General features: G+C 38.1%; 2 protein-coding genes and 1 non-coding gene across 3 annotated transcripts; 1 reads left to right on the forward strand and 2 right to left on the reverse strand.

Moving 5' to 3' along the window:
- Positions 1-1,830: 1,830 nt before the first annotated feature.
- On the reverse strand, positions 1,831-2,754 carry EV154DRAFT_509576 (uncharacterized protein; the record flags this gene model as incomplete). Its single annotated transcript, XM_051601617.1, has 1 exon — positions 1,831-2,754. A coding segment is annotated over exon 1 (882 nt), but the record flags the coding sequence as incomplete, so codon positions are not given.
- A 1,102-nt stretch (positions 2,755-3,856) lies between these two features.
- Positions 3,857-4,387, forward strand: EV154DRAFT_420991 (uncharacterized protein; the record flags this gene model as incomplete). Its single annotated transcript, XM_051595986.1, has 1 exon — positions 3,857-4,387. The coding sequence occupies one exon, from the start codon at positions 3,857-3,859 to the stop codon at positions 4,385-4,387; it is 531 nt and encodes a 176-aa protein (XP_051457512.1).
- An 8,510-nt stretch (positions 4,388-12,897) lies between these two features.
- Positions 12,898-12,970, reverse strand: EV154DRAFT_t64. The gene has a single exon. It is a non-coding gene; the product is annotated as a tRNA-Phe (tRNA).
- Between the last annotated feature and the right edge of the window lie 3,223 nt (positions 12,971-16,193).

The raw sequence follows: 16,193 nt of genomic DNA on the forward strand, positions 1-16,193 counted from the left end.
GGTCAATTCTGCGAGGTGGTTACTCTGTAGAAGTGCAAGTTGCGTGTGTGCTTTGGAGATTTGCTAACACGCATTTTGGTTATCGAATTGCCGAAACTCATCTTGGAGTAGCTGCCGGATCATTCAATAATTTCACTAACCGATTTATTGATGCCATGTTGGAGATTACTCCCGAACTTATAACATGGCCCATCGAAGATAGACAGAGAGCTTTGAACAATGCTCGTGAGTTTGCAGTACTTGGTGAACCTGGTGCCACGAGACTTTCTGGTGTACTCGGTGCAATTGATGGCAAGCTGGTTGTGATCCAAAAACCAGCAATAAATGGAAACGCTTATGTCGATAGAAAGAGTCATGCACCCATGAATTTGATGGCAATTTGTGATGCCCGTACTCGGTTTATGTACGTAAAAACTGGGCATTCCGGTAAGTTCATGTGGAAGGATAAAAAAATGATACAGCAGCTTACCGTTTGTTATTATATTAAGGCAGAAATCATGATGCCAGAGTATTCACAAGCAGCGTGATTTATCACAAAATTTTGTTGGATGCGGCCAGATGGTGTCCTGCAAACACTTATATTTTGGGAGGTAGTTCATTAATTATTTTAAGGTATACAAAGCATTAACGATGAGACCTAGATTCGGCTTACCCTTTGCTGCCTAATCTCATTGTTCCATTCCATGGCCGACGTGAAAGCACTGCGGAAGAAAAAATTTTCAATGCAACCTTTTCTAGTTCTCGAATTAAAATTGAACATGCATTTGGTGGGCTCACGTCCAGGTGGAGATTCCTTTGGAAGCACTTGTATATGCTCAGCGTTGATAGAATGGCTAAAACCATCATATCTTTCCTTGGTTTGCACAACGTTTGTGTAAACCAAAATGATATCGAAGAGGCAATTTTGGATGGAAACTTGGATTTTGAGGGATTTGTTGAGGCAGACCGTAGAAACCAATTTGAAAATGAAGTGAACTTCGAACCTCCGCTTCCTTTCCTCGGTACCGATGCTACCATTGATGCTGCAGGTATGCGCCGTATTAAGGCAATGTCTATCTTAAGAAGAAACAACATCATGAGGGGAACCGATAGACTTGCTTAGTTTTCAAAAGGTTTTATTATATTAAATATATTTTTTATTTAATTATTGTTGTCAGTAGAAGATGAACCAAGATTGGTATCACTATCGCCTCTTCGAATTGCTGCAAATCTATTCATAATAGTCTCCATATCAGAGATACGTTTACGTCTATCCTCTTCCAAATCGGCCTCTCGTCTACTTCTTGATTCTTCTAGCAGTCGATATCTCTCTCTGGACTCTTGTCGTCTTCTTGTTTGCACATCTTCCAATACAGTCTGTCGATTACGACTGACCCTTTGCAACATACTGTCAAGGTCACGAATTCTTTGCTCCCTTTCTTCCCGTTGTACCGCTGCCATTCGATACATCATCTCTACACCGAGTTGGCGGGCATGTGCCATATGCTCCTCTGACAACTGACGACCAGCCTCGATGGGATCAAAAGTTGACGGAGACTGCTCACCAGAAGTTCGATTATTTCTCGAAGTGCGGGTTGATCTTGGTGGAGGTGGTGCAGATGTAGGTGGAGGTGGAGGTGGTGCGGATGTAGGTGGAGGTGAAAGTGGTGCGGATGTAGGTGGAGGTGGAGGTGGTGCGGATGTTTGTTGAGGTGGAGGTGGTGCGGATGTTTGTTGAGGTGGAGGTGCGGATGTTTGATGAGGTGGAGGTGATGCGGATGAATATGGAGGTGGAGGTGGTGCGGATGTATATCGAGGTGGGGGTGTTGCGCCTGTCGATGCTGGTGGTACTGCGGGTGCTGATGTTGGTGTTGGTGTTGGTAGTTTGGTTGCTGGTGTTGAGGTTGGTGGTGGTGCGGATGAGGGTGTTGATGGTGGTGCAGGTGCAGGTGCTGTTGATGATGATGGTACTGAAGATCCTTCAGTGGGGTATCGATCGGCCAAAGCTTTTTGGATCACAAGTTGATCGACTTCCGTAGGTGTCAAGTACGTAGTTTCGGGACCATCGGATCCAATGGCATCCATTAAATCAACGTCGTTTGATCTTCTATATGATCGAATGCCATTCTCCTCCATGTTGACGCTTTCGTAAATTACCTCAGGTTGGATGCTAGGATTATCCTGAGTGATCTTGGCAATTTCTTCATAGTATGGTATGTCTGGGACAGTTCCACCAACTCCTGTTTCTCTTGCTGCATTTCTGGCTCTGGTGAATCTGGCTTTCATGTCTTTCCACTTGCGTTGCATACTGAGATGCGTGACATTTGCTATAAAAGCCCTGACTGCATCGGTGTTTGCATATTCAGCCATCTTTTCTTTCAAGAGAGCTGCCGAATGAACCCAGATAAACTGTTTCAAGGCAGTATCTCCTCTTCTCAACAAGTAATTGTAGGTGCCTGCCATGATCTCAAGAAGGATACAAATTGCAACCTCAGGCCATACGTTGTATGGACGTGAAGGCCCATTGTCATCTTCGACATTAGCGTTGTTGTTCTCAGCTTGGGCATTGCTGTTGTTGACAGGAGTGGTGTTGTGCTGAACAGTAGGTTCAACAAACACAAAGGTGCCAGCGTGTCTGCCACGTCCGCGTCTACCTCCACGTCCATTTCCACGACCACGTCCGCGACCACGTACGTTGTTGGGTGTGTTGTTATTTGCTTCAGTGTTGTTCATAGTAAGGTAAGTGATAAAAAGTAGTAATAAAGTAAAAGGGAGGAAAAAAATAAAAATAAAAAAAATGTTGATTTAAAAACTTTTGTTATTTTATCATTTCCTTTTCAAGCGAATAATTTTGAATGTACCTTGACTTTGATCAGATTTTTATTTCCACCCATATATGTATGTGTGTTATTTTGCCCATTTTTAGATCGCTTTTTCAAGCACTTCTTTTACTATTTTTGTAGAAAAACTGGGCAATTTATTTTCGGTTTCCGATCTTGAGAGCACCTATAGTGTACACGACAACTCAAAGAGCAGCTTTGGAGGAACGACTAACTGCGATAGTTAAGAAACAGATCAACATATACTCTCCAAGACAATTATCATTGAGAGGGCGAGCAACTATAGCAAACACATTGATAATGACAAAGATATGGCACTGTCTACGATTAATGCAACCAACTATAGCCTTTCTACGCCAAATGCAAAGTATCATATATAACTTCGTATGGGAAAAGAAAAGGCCTCTGGTATCCTTCAATCAACTTAGCCTACCAATAACGCAAGGTGGCTTAGGACTAATTTCTCCGGTCAAGCAACATATGGTACTCCAAATTCGACACCCTCGATATATCTTTCAATTAAACAACACACAAAGAATAGTGGAACATTTCTTCCGATATCACTTAAATTAGATAAGACCAACGATAGCATCGCCGGAAATAACCTTTTATGTACCGGAGTGGCGAAATCATGCAATAAATCACCCCACCTCAATAGTGAATGCATGCTACAAGGCATTTGATCAATTCAATATAAAGCTAAACTTCTCAGAATGCTCACTTGATTTACTGCCACAGCTACCTATACAATACCTTTTGCCATCATATCCCAGGGAACACTGGCTACAACGATACAAGAATCGACCAGCGGGAACCTTTTTTATATATGACCAATACATGAAGAGATTGCAAATACGGGTGGACGGAGAATATCCAGTGAAACCAAAGTTATGTCGCAAACTGAAGAAAGATATATTAGACTTTCGAACCGTAAAACTACAACAATTTATTTACCAATATATAGTAAGGGACACGACAATAGATACAAATCAGCAAAATAGTACATGTCTCAATAAGGCATTAACGGAAACAGCATTATGGAAGACATTTTTACCAGTAACATACAGATCTATTCAAGAAACACTGACACCAATAATAAGCGGTACCTGTATCAAAAAGGATTTAAAAGATTCTGGAGCTTACCAATACCACCACCGGCTAGAAATTTGTGGTATAGAATACTATCAAGGAAATCACCAACATCAAAATACCTAAATCAGATTGGAACAATTGACAGTCCAAGATGTCACCTATGTCACAACTATGTCGACAATCTAGAACACTTCATAGTTCAATGTACAATCAAATCAACAGTATGGAACAGAGTACTTACCAGTCACTATCCTACATACAATGTAACCAACAGTAATATATTGAAAGCACTATATAATATGGAAACTCCATTCGGTACACAATCTAGTCGAAACATCCCTTTCCTGGTGATTATTTCCACAACAAATTATTATATATGGTACTTTTACTGGCAATTCATCATCCATAACATACCATTTGTAGCTGAAGCTATCATCAACAGAAGCAACAGACAAATATCCATCATACTGAATTGAAATTAGATCAACGAATAAGATAAAATATTAATCTTAACGCAAGCTAAATTAATCCACGTCCCCAAATTTCTTATCCCCCCAAGCTCATCAAGTCCCACCTCTACGTGTATGTGTGACTATTGTTACAATGCGGATTTCCAACAGCTATTTTTTTGACTTCAAACCTAAAATTTATACTCAACCAAATTTATTTTCTATGAAGCTAACTTTTAGCATTGTGTTGCAACAGCTTATAACCTTTTCCTTTTCTATTTTAAATTCATTAGTGATTATATCCTTAGTCATCTATTATCCGTTTGTTCAAGGGTATCGATACCGATCCTTGCGACAACATACAACTATATAAACCCATAAAAACATTATACTTAAATAAACTATTCAGCTTTTTATCTATATTTATCTTATAAACTCTTACCAGATCTTGCCTGTTGTTACTGGCAAGTTTCAGTAAAAGTAATACACGAAAATAAAAATAGAGGTTTAAGATAAAAGTTCTTAAAAAGTGAGCACCAGACTATATAGTTGTCAACTGAAAAAGATAAAATATATTTATATAATAGGGTAATTTATACGACGAAATCAGATAAAAGTGGTATTCGAAGGGGTATAGTTAAATACGTAATGGAATAGCTACAATGCTGATTTTACAGAAGGAAATTACAAGCAATTATAATAAATACAAAATCACAAAGACTTAAAGTATTAAGACTTATTCAGATTAAGGTAAAGAACAAACTAATGATTTTATTAAATAATTTTATGGTCCTTTTATAAGAAAAGGACCAAAAAGCAGTCAAAAAAATTAAAAAAACTTAGGTCAGAACGACAAAAAGTGCCGTGTAACATATCCTCCGGGAAGGAATAAGGTAATCCTTACCGTTTTTCAAAGGAAGACAGGCAAAGTAAGAAGAGGGGAAAAGAAAAAGGAAAAGAAAAAAAAAGGGGAAAAGGAAAAAGGAAAAGGAAAAGAATAAAAGTCTAAATTTTTTTTTTTTTTTTAACATTCTGGCCAATCATCCATTACATTAAGAAGATTGTGAAATTGACGGTTTTTATAGAGTTTGGCGCCTAATTCAGACTTCAGATATGCATTTCGTTTGTTAACATAGGCCCGAGCAGATTGGCGGTAGTTTTTGAATTGTGTATGAATTATGGGAAGCAAGGAGGAGATTAATTTCTTGAAATCATTTGTTAGAGAGCGTTCGATTTGGTCCAGGATATTATACTTGTTGGTGATCTCGAAGAACAAGTGGTTCTTGCTTTCTTCGTATTCCTTTTTGATCAAGATAGTACAAGGGTCTAGGATGGGCACGTCTGGCAGATCGAAGTTTTCGGTTAGGAAGTCGAAATTTAGTAGTTCGTCCAGGGTGGAATTGGGTAGAGGTTTCTTGGTAGTGGGATTCAGTTGAATCAGATCCGGGTGGTCTTGGTCTTCCTCGCCGGTGATTTCTTGGTATATATTCTCGCGGTTCCGAGTGATTAGGATAGACTTGGCTAGTTCTTCCTTGGTTTTCCTCGACATGAGTCCTGGGACTGGAGCGTTGGGGGGAGAGGTCTTCTTGGATACTCGTGTCATTGATAGTAGAAAGATTAGAGAATTTATTTACTTCAACATTTGGCACCTTATATATACGTAATTTATTTCCGTGGGCCAGTCTTTCAATACCCGTAGATTGGTTTTTAATTTTATAAGTACCCTTGATGGCGGCTTGAGATACTACAAAAGGGCCTTCCCATTGATCTTCCAGTTTACCCGACCACGAAGTTTCCAAGTACGATCGGTATAGCTCAACATAATCACCTAATTGAAATGCCGGTTTCAAGAGTTTTCCAGTCTTTAGAATTTTTTGATCAATAGCCTTTTGTTGAGATTTCTGACTTTCAAAGATAATAGCAGCAGCTTCTACGCGGATTTCTTGTAACTTGGAAATTTGCCAATCAATAGATTGTAATAATTGTTTATCTTCAATATCTTGTTGAGAGGGGGGGTTGAGTTCGCCGTTTGAGACTTCAGTGATAGTGAGATTATTCATTTCTTGTATCATGGTTCGATCAAAAGGTGAAAAGGCTTCACGTCCATACGTTAATGAGAATGGAGTACGTTTCGTGGTGTGATGGCGCATTGTTCGATAAGCGTATAGAGCTGCAGGTAGGTAAATATGCCAATCGAGCTTCTCAACATCAGGACGGCGGCGTAGTACTTGACCCAATGTTCGATTTAATCTTTCGATGAGACCATTTCCTTCAGGGTGGTACGGACTAGTAGTTTTGTGAATGATACCAAACGTTTTGCATACGGTTTCGACAAGGCCACTGACAAACGGGGATCCATTATCTGAGATTAGATATTGAGGAGTACCATGGGTGACAATAATATTGTTGTAAATGAACAAAGCTACCTCGCTAGCATTTTGAACTCTAAGGGGCTTGGCTTCGACCCACTTAGTTAAGTAACAAATGGCGGCTATAATGTATCGGTGACCTCCTCAAGAGGTTTTGACATGCTTCACATCTATTCCCATACGTTGAAATGGTTCGGATCCCACAGGTATCGGGTTCAACTGTTCTCGGAGTTCAGGCTTTCCAATTCTTTGACAGCGATCACATCGTGACACAAAATCTTTAATTTGCAGAGCCATGGCGGGCCAATAATAACGTGAGGCTATCTTTTGTAAGGTGGTGTTAAAAGCGAAATGACCTCCCAGGGGATGAGAATGATTAGCCCACATAGCAGCATGTTGTTGTTCTTCTTTGAGAAGTACCAATCGGGGTTGATTATTGTTGATAGGAGAACCTTGGCGATATAAGAGATTTTCGCGAATTAGATAGTGTTTGCTTTGTGTACGGATAAAATTGATTAAGTCCTTAGAGATATCCTTCGGGTACTCCAGGGTAGTTAAATATTCTTGTATAGCTTCTAGTTTGTAATTGATGTTGTGATAGTAAAATGGGTGTTGGTTTTATTGTTTTTGGGTTATAATTTATCTGAATGTTTTTGAGGGTTTTTTGACATTTTTGGCACATTGCGTAAAATTTTGAGTGGACTTTAAAATGTGCTTCAATACAGCTTTTTACAACTTCCTACGACTGGTTGGCAATTTCATGAGTTATTTTTAGTAACCCAATCTTGAAAGGAAGTCAGCACTTTGGTTAATACGACCGGGACGATACTTGACGGTGAACTGGTATTCTCCAAGAAAATTAATCCAGCGAGCTAGAATTCCAGTGGGGTTCTTCGTATTAAGCAATCCTTTGATAGCACTGTGGTCCGTGATTATAGTAAAATGGCGGCCTAATAGGTACGGGTGACACATTTTTATTCCCCAGATACAGGCAAGACATTCCAATTTGGAAATTCCATAATTAGCTTCAGCATTTTTGACACCTCTACTCAGATACGATACCGGGTGTTCTCGACCCTCTTCATCTAATTGAGTTAGGACACAGCCGAGACCTTGCTTGGAAGCACCAGTGATGAGCAGGAAAGGTTTTTCAAAATCAGGACGCGTTAAGATGGGAGCTGAGATCAAGGCTTCTTTCAGTGTTTCGAATGCTTTAGTTGTTTCATCATTCCAAGGGATCTTATTGTCTTTCTTGGTTTGCTCATGTAAAGGTCGTACAATAGCAGCAAAATTCTTGAAAAAACGACGATAGTAAGAGGCAATACCAATGAAACTTCGGATATCGGTGATTGATTTTGGGATGGGATAGTTCTTGATTTTCTCAATCTTCATGGGATCCGTTTGTAACCCTTCAGCTGTTACAATGTACCCGAGAAATTTGAGGGAGCTCTTGAAAAAGTCGCATTTCGATGGATTGAATGTCAGACCGGCAATACGACAACAATTAAATACTTGTTCTAGATGCTGTAGGTGTTCTTCATTGTTGTGTGAATAAACATTAAGATCATCCACGTAGCAAACTAAGAATTTGTTGATAAGAGGGCGAAAGGCAATGTCTACTAATCGTTGGAAGGTACTAGGACTATTACATAAACCCATTGGTAAGGTTACATATTCGTCATTTCCAAATTTAGTAGTGAAGGCTGTTTTCTCGATACTTTCTTTCTCCATTGGAATTTGGTGAAAGCCAGATGTCATATCTAGTGCCGAGAAAATAGTTGCTTTTTCTAGAGTGTCCAAGAGATCGTCAATTCTTGGTAGGCTGTAAGAGTCTAACTTGGTAATACTGTTCAATTTGCGATAGTCAATAACCAAACGAAATTCATCCATTGTTGAATTGGCTTTCTTCGCTTTCTTGATAAGCATCACAGGCGCAGACCAAGGGCTAAAAGATGGGCGTATAATACCTAGCTTACAGAATTTATTCAATTCTTTTTCTAAATATTCGCTTTCGATAGGACTAAGACGATAAGGACGATGTCGAATTGGAGGAACATCTTCTGTAATTATTCGATGTTCGAGTAGTCTGGTGCGGCCAATTGTATTTTTGTTCCAGTCAAAAATTTCATGATACTTAAGGATTAAAGCATAAAATGATTGTTTCAAGTCGTCAGGGAGATTGCCGACATCAATCTTTGTTTTAATTTCTTCAAGTTTGGCTTCGTCTCCTTCATTCAGAGTGGTTTTGAGGTCTTGAGACTTAGAGTGATTGTTGTGACTTATGGTGTTTAATTCATACGCCACAATGTCATTACTTTCCGAAGTTTAACGTAGTATTTTACCTATGGTAGCTTGAGGTTCAATGGTGATAGGGTCTTCGGTATGATTGATTAGACTAATTTGGAAATGATTTGGGAGATCCTGGAAATGGAACTGATGATCATTATATTGCAGCGTGGATTGTACGAGGTTGGGGTGAATTAGTTCAAAGTCATAAATACATTCAGAACTTGTTTCAATAGGCTTATCAATACAAAAGGTTCGTTGTGATTTAGCCAAAATTTTACAAGGATCTTTTGAATTAGACAGTATGAATTCATCTTCATCAACGGTCAATCTTAACGGGCTCTCAATGTCATCATCTTCCAGCATAAAAAGGTCATTATGCTCCACAGGGGGATCTTCATCATGGACTTCACGATACATGATCTCATCTTCATCACTAGAGTTGTCAGTGGAGTAGTCTTCACTGTCGGAGCTTTCATCGGTACTATCAATATCCGCTGTAGTTGTAGTTGAGGGATTGGAGACACCAGCCGAAGTTAAGGGTAATGGAGATTGCGAGTCCTTTTTCTTAATAAAATGGATAGGAATATCAGCACTCTTTTGCTTATACTGAATCTTCATTAATTTCTTGGGAAAACTAATAACTGCATTCAATCTTGATAACCAGTTCGTGCCAATGATTAAAGGAATCGGGGAGGTTGGTAAGACTTCCACAGTACAAGGGATGATTAACTTTCCACCAGCATTGATCGGTACATCATAAATGATACCTAAAGAGGCTTGCTTAATGCCATTTCCCAAGGTAAATACACTAGAGGAGGCAGCGTCAATTTGATATCCGAGAGAATCCATTAATTCTTTAGTCGCACAAGTTTTGGATGCACCACAATCAATGAGAGTCTTGATTTCTAACTTATCGATAGCAAAACGAGAGTAAACAGCGGTAGAGTCCATTTCATCTCCAAGATTTTCAATGAAATTTAAGGGTTCTTGTTGCATGTTAGTGTCTAATGATATAGCGGAATTCTTGCATGCCGAAATTAATTGTCTTTTTAATTTTGGATTGATGGCAATAAGTTCCTTGACCTTGATGTTCGCAGTTTGGTTCAAAACATCTTGACTTATATCATACGTGATTTAAGGTTTAATAGTAGGCCTTCTCTTCTTCTTCAAGAGCGGAGCACCTGGAACTTGAGGAACGTAAGCACTTGTCAAAGTAGGGGCCTTGAAGGTAGCAATAGATTCCATGTGATCATTATCTTCGAAGGTAACACGATGTTTCAAATGTTCAGTTTCCATAGTTGTAGGAGGATGATAAGATTGCATGTCGTCCATGGGCGTGAATGTTTTGATTGTATTAGCTCTCAACTCAGAGTTATTTCGGATGATAGGTCCCTTTTTATGTACTGATTTTCCTTTCTTGGTAGCTGGAAGAACAGTTGGGGGAGCATCTTTTCGTTTAATAGCTGCATAGAGATCATCTTGAGTGTCATAATTTTCTTTAGGAATGAATGGAGTGTAATCATTGTGGTTGTTATTGTTTTTGGAATTTTCGTAGTAATTTTCTTGATCTTCAACCATAGCATGTAGGGCTTGGTTATTAATGGATTTGTTGTTGGGAGGGTGTTTCGATTGACCATTAGTATCAGCAATCGACCCAATTAGTTTTTTGAAGGTTGACCATTGCGATAATTGTTAGAGCTCGGCCTATCAGATCTAGCGTTATCTTGATGGTTATTACGATAGTTATCAGGACGATGAGGTTGTTCATTCTGATTGCGTGAGTGATGATCATTGTGATTACGTTGATAGTTATTTCCATAATTGTTGTGATAATTCTCTTGATTGCGATATCCATCATTATTGCGATATTGATCATTATTACGATAATTATCATGATTGCGGTAATTGTCATTGTAATTGCTGCGATAATTGTTGCGAGTATTACCACGTCGTTCACCATTATTATTATTATAAGACTTGGAAAAATGATGCTTTATGCTTTCATCGACCATGAGACGAAGTTTTTCTTCAAACTTCACGTCATCAATCTTAGAGATATTGGGCACAGAGGGATCGTTTACATCATTACTTTCCATGTGATTCAATTGTAAAGCATTCATACTATTAGTTATCTTAGTAATAGTAGGAGATTCAACATTAAGTGAATTAGGATTAATGGGGGAAAAATTAACAGGAGCATGAACAATGTTGGAAGAATTTGGTCCCGTACGATTGACGTTAGGGATTGAAATCGAAGGGCTGATTGTAGGCCGTACGTTAAAAGGACTGTCAACAATAGTAATAGACTTTTGATGAAAGGCATCCCAGTAACCATCAGAGCATTTTAAGTATTCATGAAAAGTGCTAGCACCCATAAGTTTACATTGAATGATGAATGTTTGGCAACAATCCAGTTTGAAAACGAATTTCTACTTGAATTGGTTCCAAAATCTCAGCGAGAATCGCAGCTTCTTTCAATCGAGCTAAGTATACACGCGGATGTTCTTCAGAACCTTGACTCATGCTGTTAAAGGCTAATTGATAACGACGGATCAATTGGGGGGGTAATGTATTCGTCATACAAGGCATCAGCAAATTCCGTATAGGTACATTGGGTAGGATCGGGCTTATCTTCATATAAAGAATCAAAGAAAATACCGAGCGCCGTGTTGAAGTTGAGTTTGTAAAATGAGAATTTTTCGGTGTTCTTTGGTAATATCAGAAAGGGCAAAGAAGGATTCAAGTTTCTTCTTGAAGTGTCTAAAGTCTTCGCCTTCATCACCGTGAAATTCAATTAATCGGTTACGCTGTCCACCAGAGGGAGAGTCTTGAGAGAGGTGTTGATAAGTAGCCAACACAGTATTTTCGTTTACACCAGACATAATTTAAGATTATGTAATGTAATATAGAGTAGTTTAAAAAGATGTAACCCTGTTAGTGAGCACCAAAATGTTACTGGCAAGTTTCAGTAAAAGTAATAGAAGAAAATAAAAATAGAGGTTTAAGATAAAAGTTCTTAAAAGTGAGCACCAGACTATATAGTTGTCAACTGCAAAAGATAAAATATATTTATATAATAGGGTAATTTATACGACGAAATCAGATAAAAGTGGTATTCGAAGGAGTATAGTTAAATACGTAATGGAATAGCTACAATGCTGATTTTACAGAAGGAAATTACAAGCAATTATAATAAATACAAAATCACAAAGACTTAAAGTATTAAGACTTATTCAGATTAAGGTAAAGAACAAACTAATGATTTTATTAAATAATTTTATGGTCCTTTTATAAGAAAAGGACCAAAAAGCAGTCAAAAAAATTAAAAAAATTTAGGTCAGAACGACAAAAAGTGCCGTGTAACACTGTCAATACTTATATCTAACATATAATTTGGCTGTCGGTCTCAATGTGAGCCTCAAGTAACTTCTGATCGAAAGAAAGTTGTTTTTATTAAAATATATTTTTGACTACTTTAAGTAGCATAAACTATAATCATGTGACCTGAGCTTTAACACTCCTATCCTAAATTACGGCCTGACATGGCTTATTATCTGTCTGTCTCCCTAGAAAATCGAAGCCTAGTCTCTTTTCTCTGTATCTTTATTTCAAATCTTTTTATTCTATTTATCTTTACTGGTTCGTTACCATATATATCTTTCAAGTATTTATATAAAATAACGTGGTGCTCACTTAAGAACAGAAATATAAATCAATATTTATATTCTTGCTCTATCTAACTCATAACCTCTGCCAATAAAACATCACAATCACTATCCAGATTGTATCACTATTAAGTTCAATAAAAACTTTAATTTACAAAAAAAGAAAAAAATAACAATAGTTCCTCGACACTACAAACGTAGTGCCAAAAAAAATTGCGGCTAAAGTGGATCGAACACCTGACCTTCAGATCTTCAGTCTGACGCTCTCCCAGCTGAGCTATACCCGCACTCTCTTTCTGTCAAGCCCACAATTGTCGATGGTTCTGATGCTTCTCTAAGCCACATTCCGACCCGGACTCTTCTACCCGACCCGGACTCTACCATGGATGTTGAAATGCCTCTGGAGATCGAATTACGGTTAAAGAAAGCTAAACTTCTAAAAAGGAAGTTTGTACCCAAGATAACCAATGCCAATAGAAAACGGCCAAAGAAGTAACACCACTTTATTATAAATATCACAACACTACTTCTACATTCAATAACCTGATTACTTATATTTATCACAATCAATCTTTATATCTATCACCATACTTTTATTATATTATCACCATACATATCAGCATTACATTATCACATTATTATCACATTCTATATATTCCCCAAACTAGTATAAATAGCTCCTAGCTTTGTATCAAATAAACATTATCTTCTATTTTATATATTTAAGTACTTACCTACTTATTAACTGATTAACCACTGAGAGTTGAATCTTAACCCACTATAACCTATTACAAGACTGATATTTGGTAGCACCAGAATCCAAGAAAAATGACTGACAATACTGACAAGAATAACTACAATGCTGATATGGCTGAACTGATCAAAAAGTTTACTACTGCTATGACTGAAAGCAAACAAACAAGAATTAAAGAACCTGAAGTGTATGATGGTACCCGTGATGCCCTTCTGATTGATGGCTGGATCAGATCTATTGAAAGATTTACTACTTTCAACTCCTGGACTCCCGAACGTAGCTGCTTATACGCTACCACACTTCTACGCGATCGTGCTGATGCCTGGTTTAGAACTATCGAATTAACAGACGACGCTCCTACTACTTGGCTCGAACTGAAAAGACTAATCATCGAATTTTTTAGACCTGACAACTCGACGAGAATCGCTCGTGATCGACTCGCTTCATTGAAACAAACAGGTGATTTGGTTGCTTACATCAATGAATTTATGGACATTAAATTAGCTATCCCTGGTATGACTGATGAAGAAGGATGTGACAAGTTTGTTCGTGGTCTGACAAGCAAGCAAATGAGATCGCATATTCGCCAGTATGATGCGGATACGTTGAAACAAGCAATTCAAGCTGCACTTGCTTTTGACAGTGCTCAACAAGAAGACATTTACCCGTATGTGGTTAGGTCATCACATGTTAAAGCTCGTATTGATGATCCCATGGATTTGGATGTGGCAGAAGAAATTAATTATGTCAGAAATAACAACAACCGAAACAACAATGGTTACTCTCGCAACAACAACAACCACTTCTCTCGTAACAATGGTAATAATTATTCGCGTAACAACGATAACAACAATTATGGTCGAAACAATGGCAACTACTATGCTCGCAATGGTAACAACAACTCTAATAATAACACCTCATGTTATTATTGTCACAAGTCTGGTCATATCAAGAGAAATTGTCGTACTCGTTTATCTGATATCAAGAAGTTGGATGATCAACATTCCAAGCGGGATTTTCAGTCAATGTAGTTGAAGAACAGGAAGTTCACCTACTTGACATAGATAACAATAACAATTTTCCTGAAAATAAAAACTTGATTGATTTTGACCTTTATTCCACTGACTCTACACCCTACCCCACATTAAATCCAACTAAATACAACAATAATACAACTAATGTCGACCCTACCAATACTCCTCCACACGTGGTGATTGAAACGCTACCTATTATATATCCCAAATCCTTTATTGATGATTTACAACATATATCGGATTTAAATGCTATGGCTACTACTCTACCACTATATCCTGTCCAATACAATGGCGAAGTTATACAAGTTCTAATTGATTCCGGCGCAAGTGAAAACTATGTCTCCCCTCATGTAATTAGATCCCTCGATAGTCGTAATCTTATCTCTGTTGAAGATCGTCATGTTGAAACTGCTGGTGGTATGGTATCCCAGATCAAGCACAAGGTGGAAATGATTATCAATTTAAATGGTGTTCACGACAAGATCACGGCCTTTGTATTCCCTACTAAATTTGATTTGATCCTTGGTCGTTCTTGGTTGAAACAGACTAGACCTTTGCCTGACTGGAACACAGATACCTGGTATTTAAATAATGGACGTGTCAAATTAACACCATGTACAAACATAAAACGTTACTCACCTACCTCTCTTCCTAATTTAAATTATCTCATCACCTACAAGCAAGCAGACCGTATTATTAAAAAAGGAGGTGAAAGCTTCCTTTTTGTTATCAAGCCCGTTCATCCAGATACTGCATATTCACTCGATAAAACAACCTATTGGAATGATTTAGTCAAAGAATTTACCGATGTTTTCAAAGACACTCTACCTGGCCTTCCACCTGATCGTGGTATTCATCATTTGATTGATACTGGTGATGCTCGACCTGTCTCTCGTCCTCCTTACAAAATGAGTCCACTCGAACTTGAAGAATTACAAAAACAATTAACCGAACTTCTGAAATTAGGATTAATCAAGCCTAGCTCTTCTCCTTGGGGTGCTGGTGTATTGTTTGTTAGAAAGAAGCCTGAACCTGGATCCAATAAGCCTGGTTCACTTCGCATGTGCGTCGATTATAGATCAGTAAACAAATACACCGTTCGTAACAGTTCAAGCTTACCACGTATTGACGAATGCTTAGACAAGTTGAGTGGCGCGCGTTATTTTACCAGTTTAGATTTACGTAGTGGTTACCATCAAATTCGTATTGCTCCTGAAGATGTTCCAAAAACTGCTTTTAATACTCGTTATGGACAATTCTCATGGCTCGTCTTACCTTTTGGTTTGTGTAATGCTCCCCCGGTTTTCCAGACGTTGATGAATAGAATTCTTGGTGAATACATTGACAAGACTACGATTGTTTATCTCGATGACATTCTGATTTATAGCAAGACATTAGAAGAACACAAGATTCATGTTCGTCAGATTCTGGAGGTGTTAAGAAAAGAAAAACTCATAGCCAACTTGAAAAAATGTGAGTTTTGTAAAAAGGAATTAAATTTTGTCGGTTTTAGAATTACAGAGACTGGCATCTCTCCCAGTCCCGAAAAAGTACAGGTGGTACAACAATGGCCAAGAATGAAAAATGTGCAAGAAGTACGTCAGTTTATTGGTTTTGCTCAATTCTACAAAAGATTTATCAAGAACTTTGCATCTATTGCTGCTCCTTTAACAGACCTCACCCGAGGTACAGGTATAAAACACGACCGATAGTTTGGAATAA

The sequence above is a fragment of the Mucor mucedo genome, assembly GCF_025094135.1.
Source record: "Mucor mucedo strain NRRL 3635 chromosome Unknown EV154scaffold_47, whole genome shotgun sequence".
NCBI lineage: Eukaryota > Fungi > Mucoromycota > Mucoromycetes > Mucorales > Mucoraceae > Mucor > Mucor mucedo.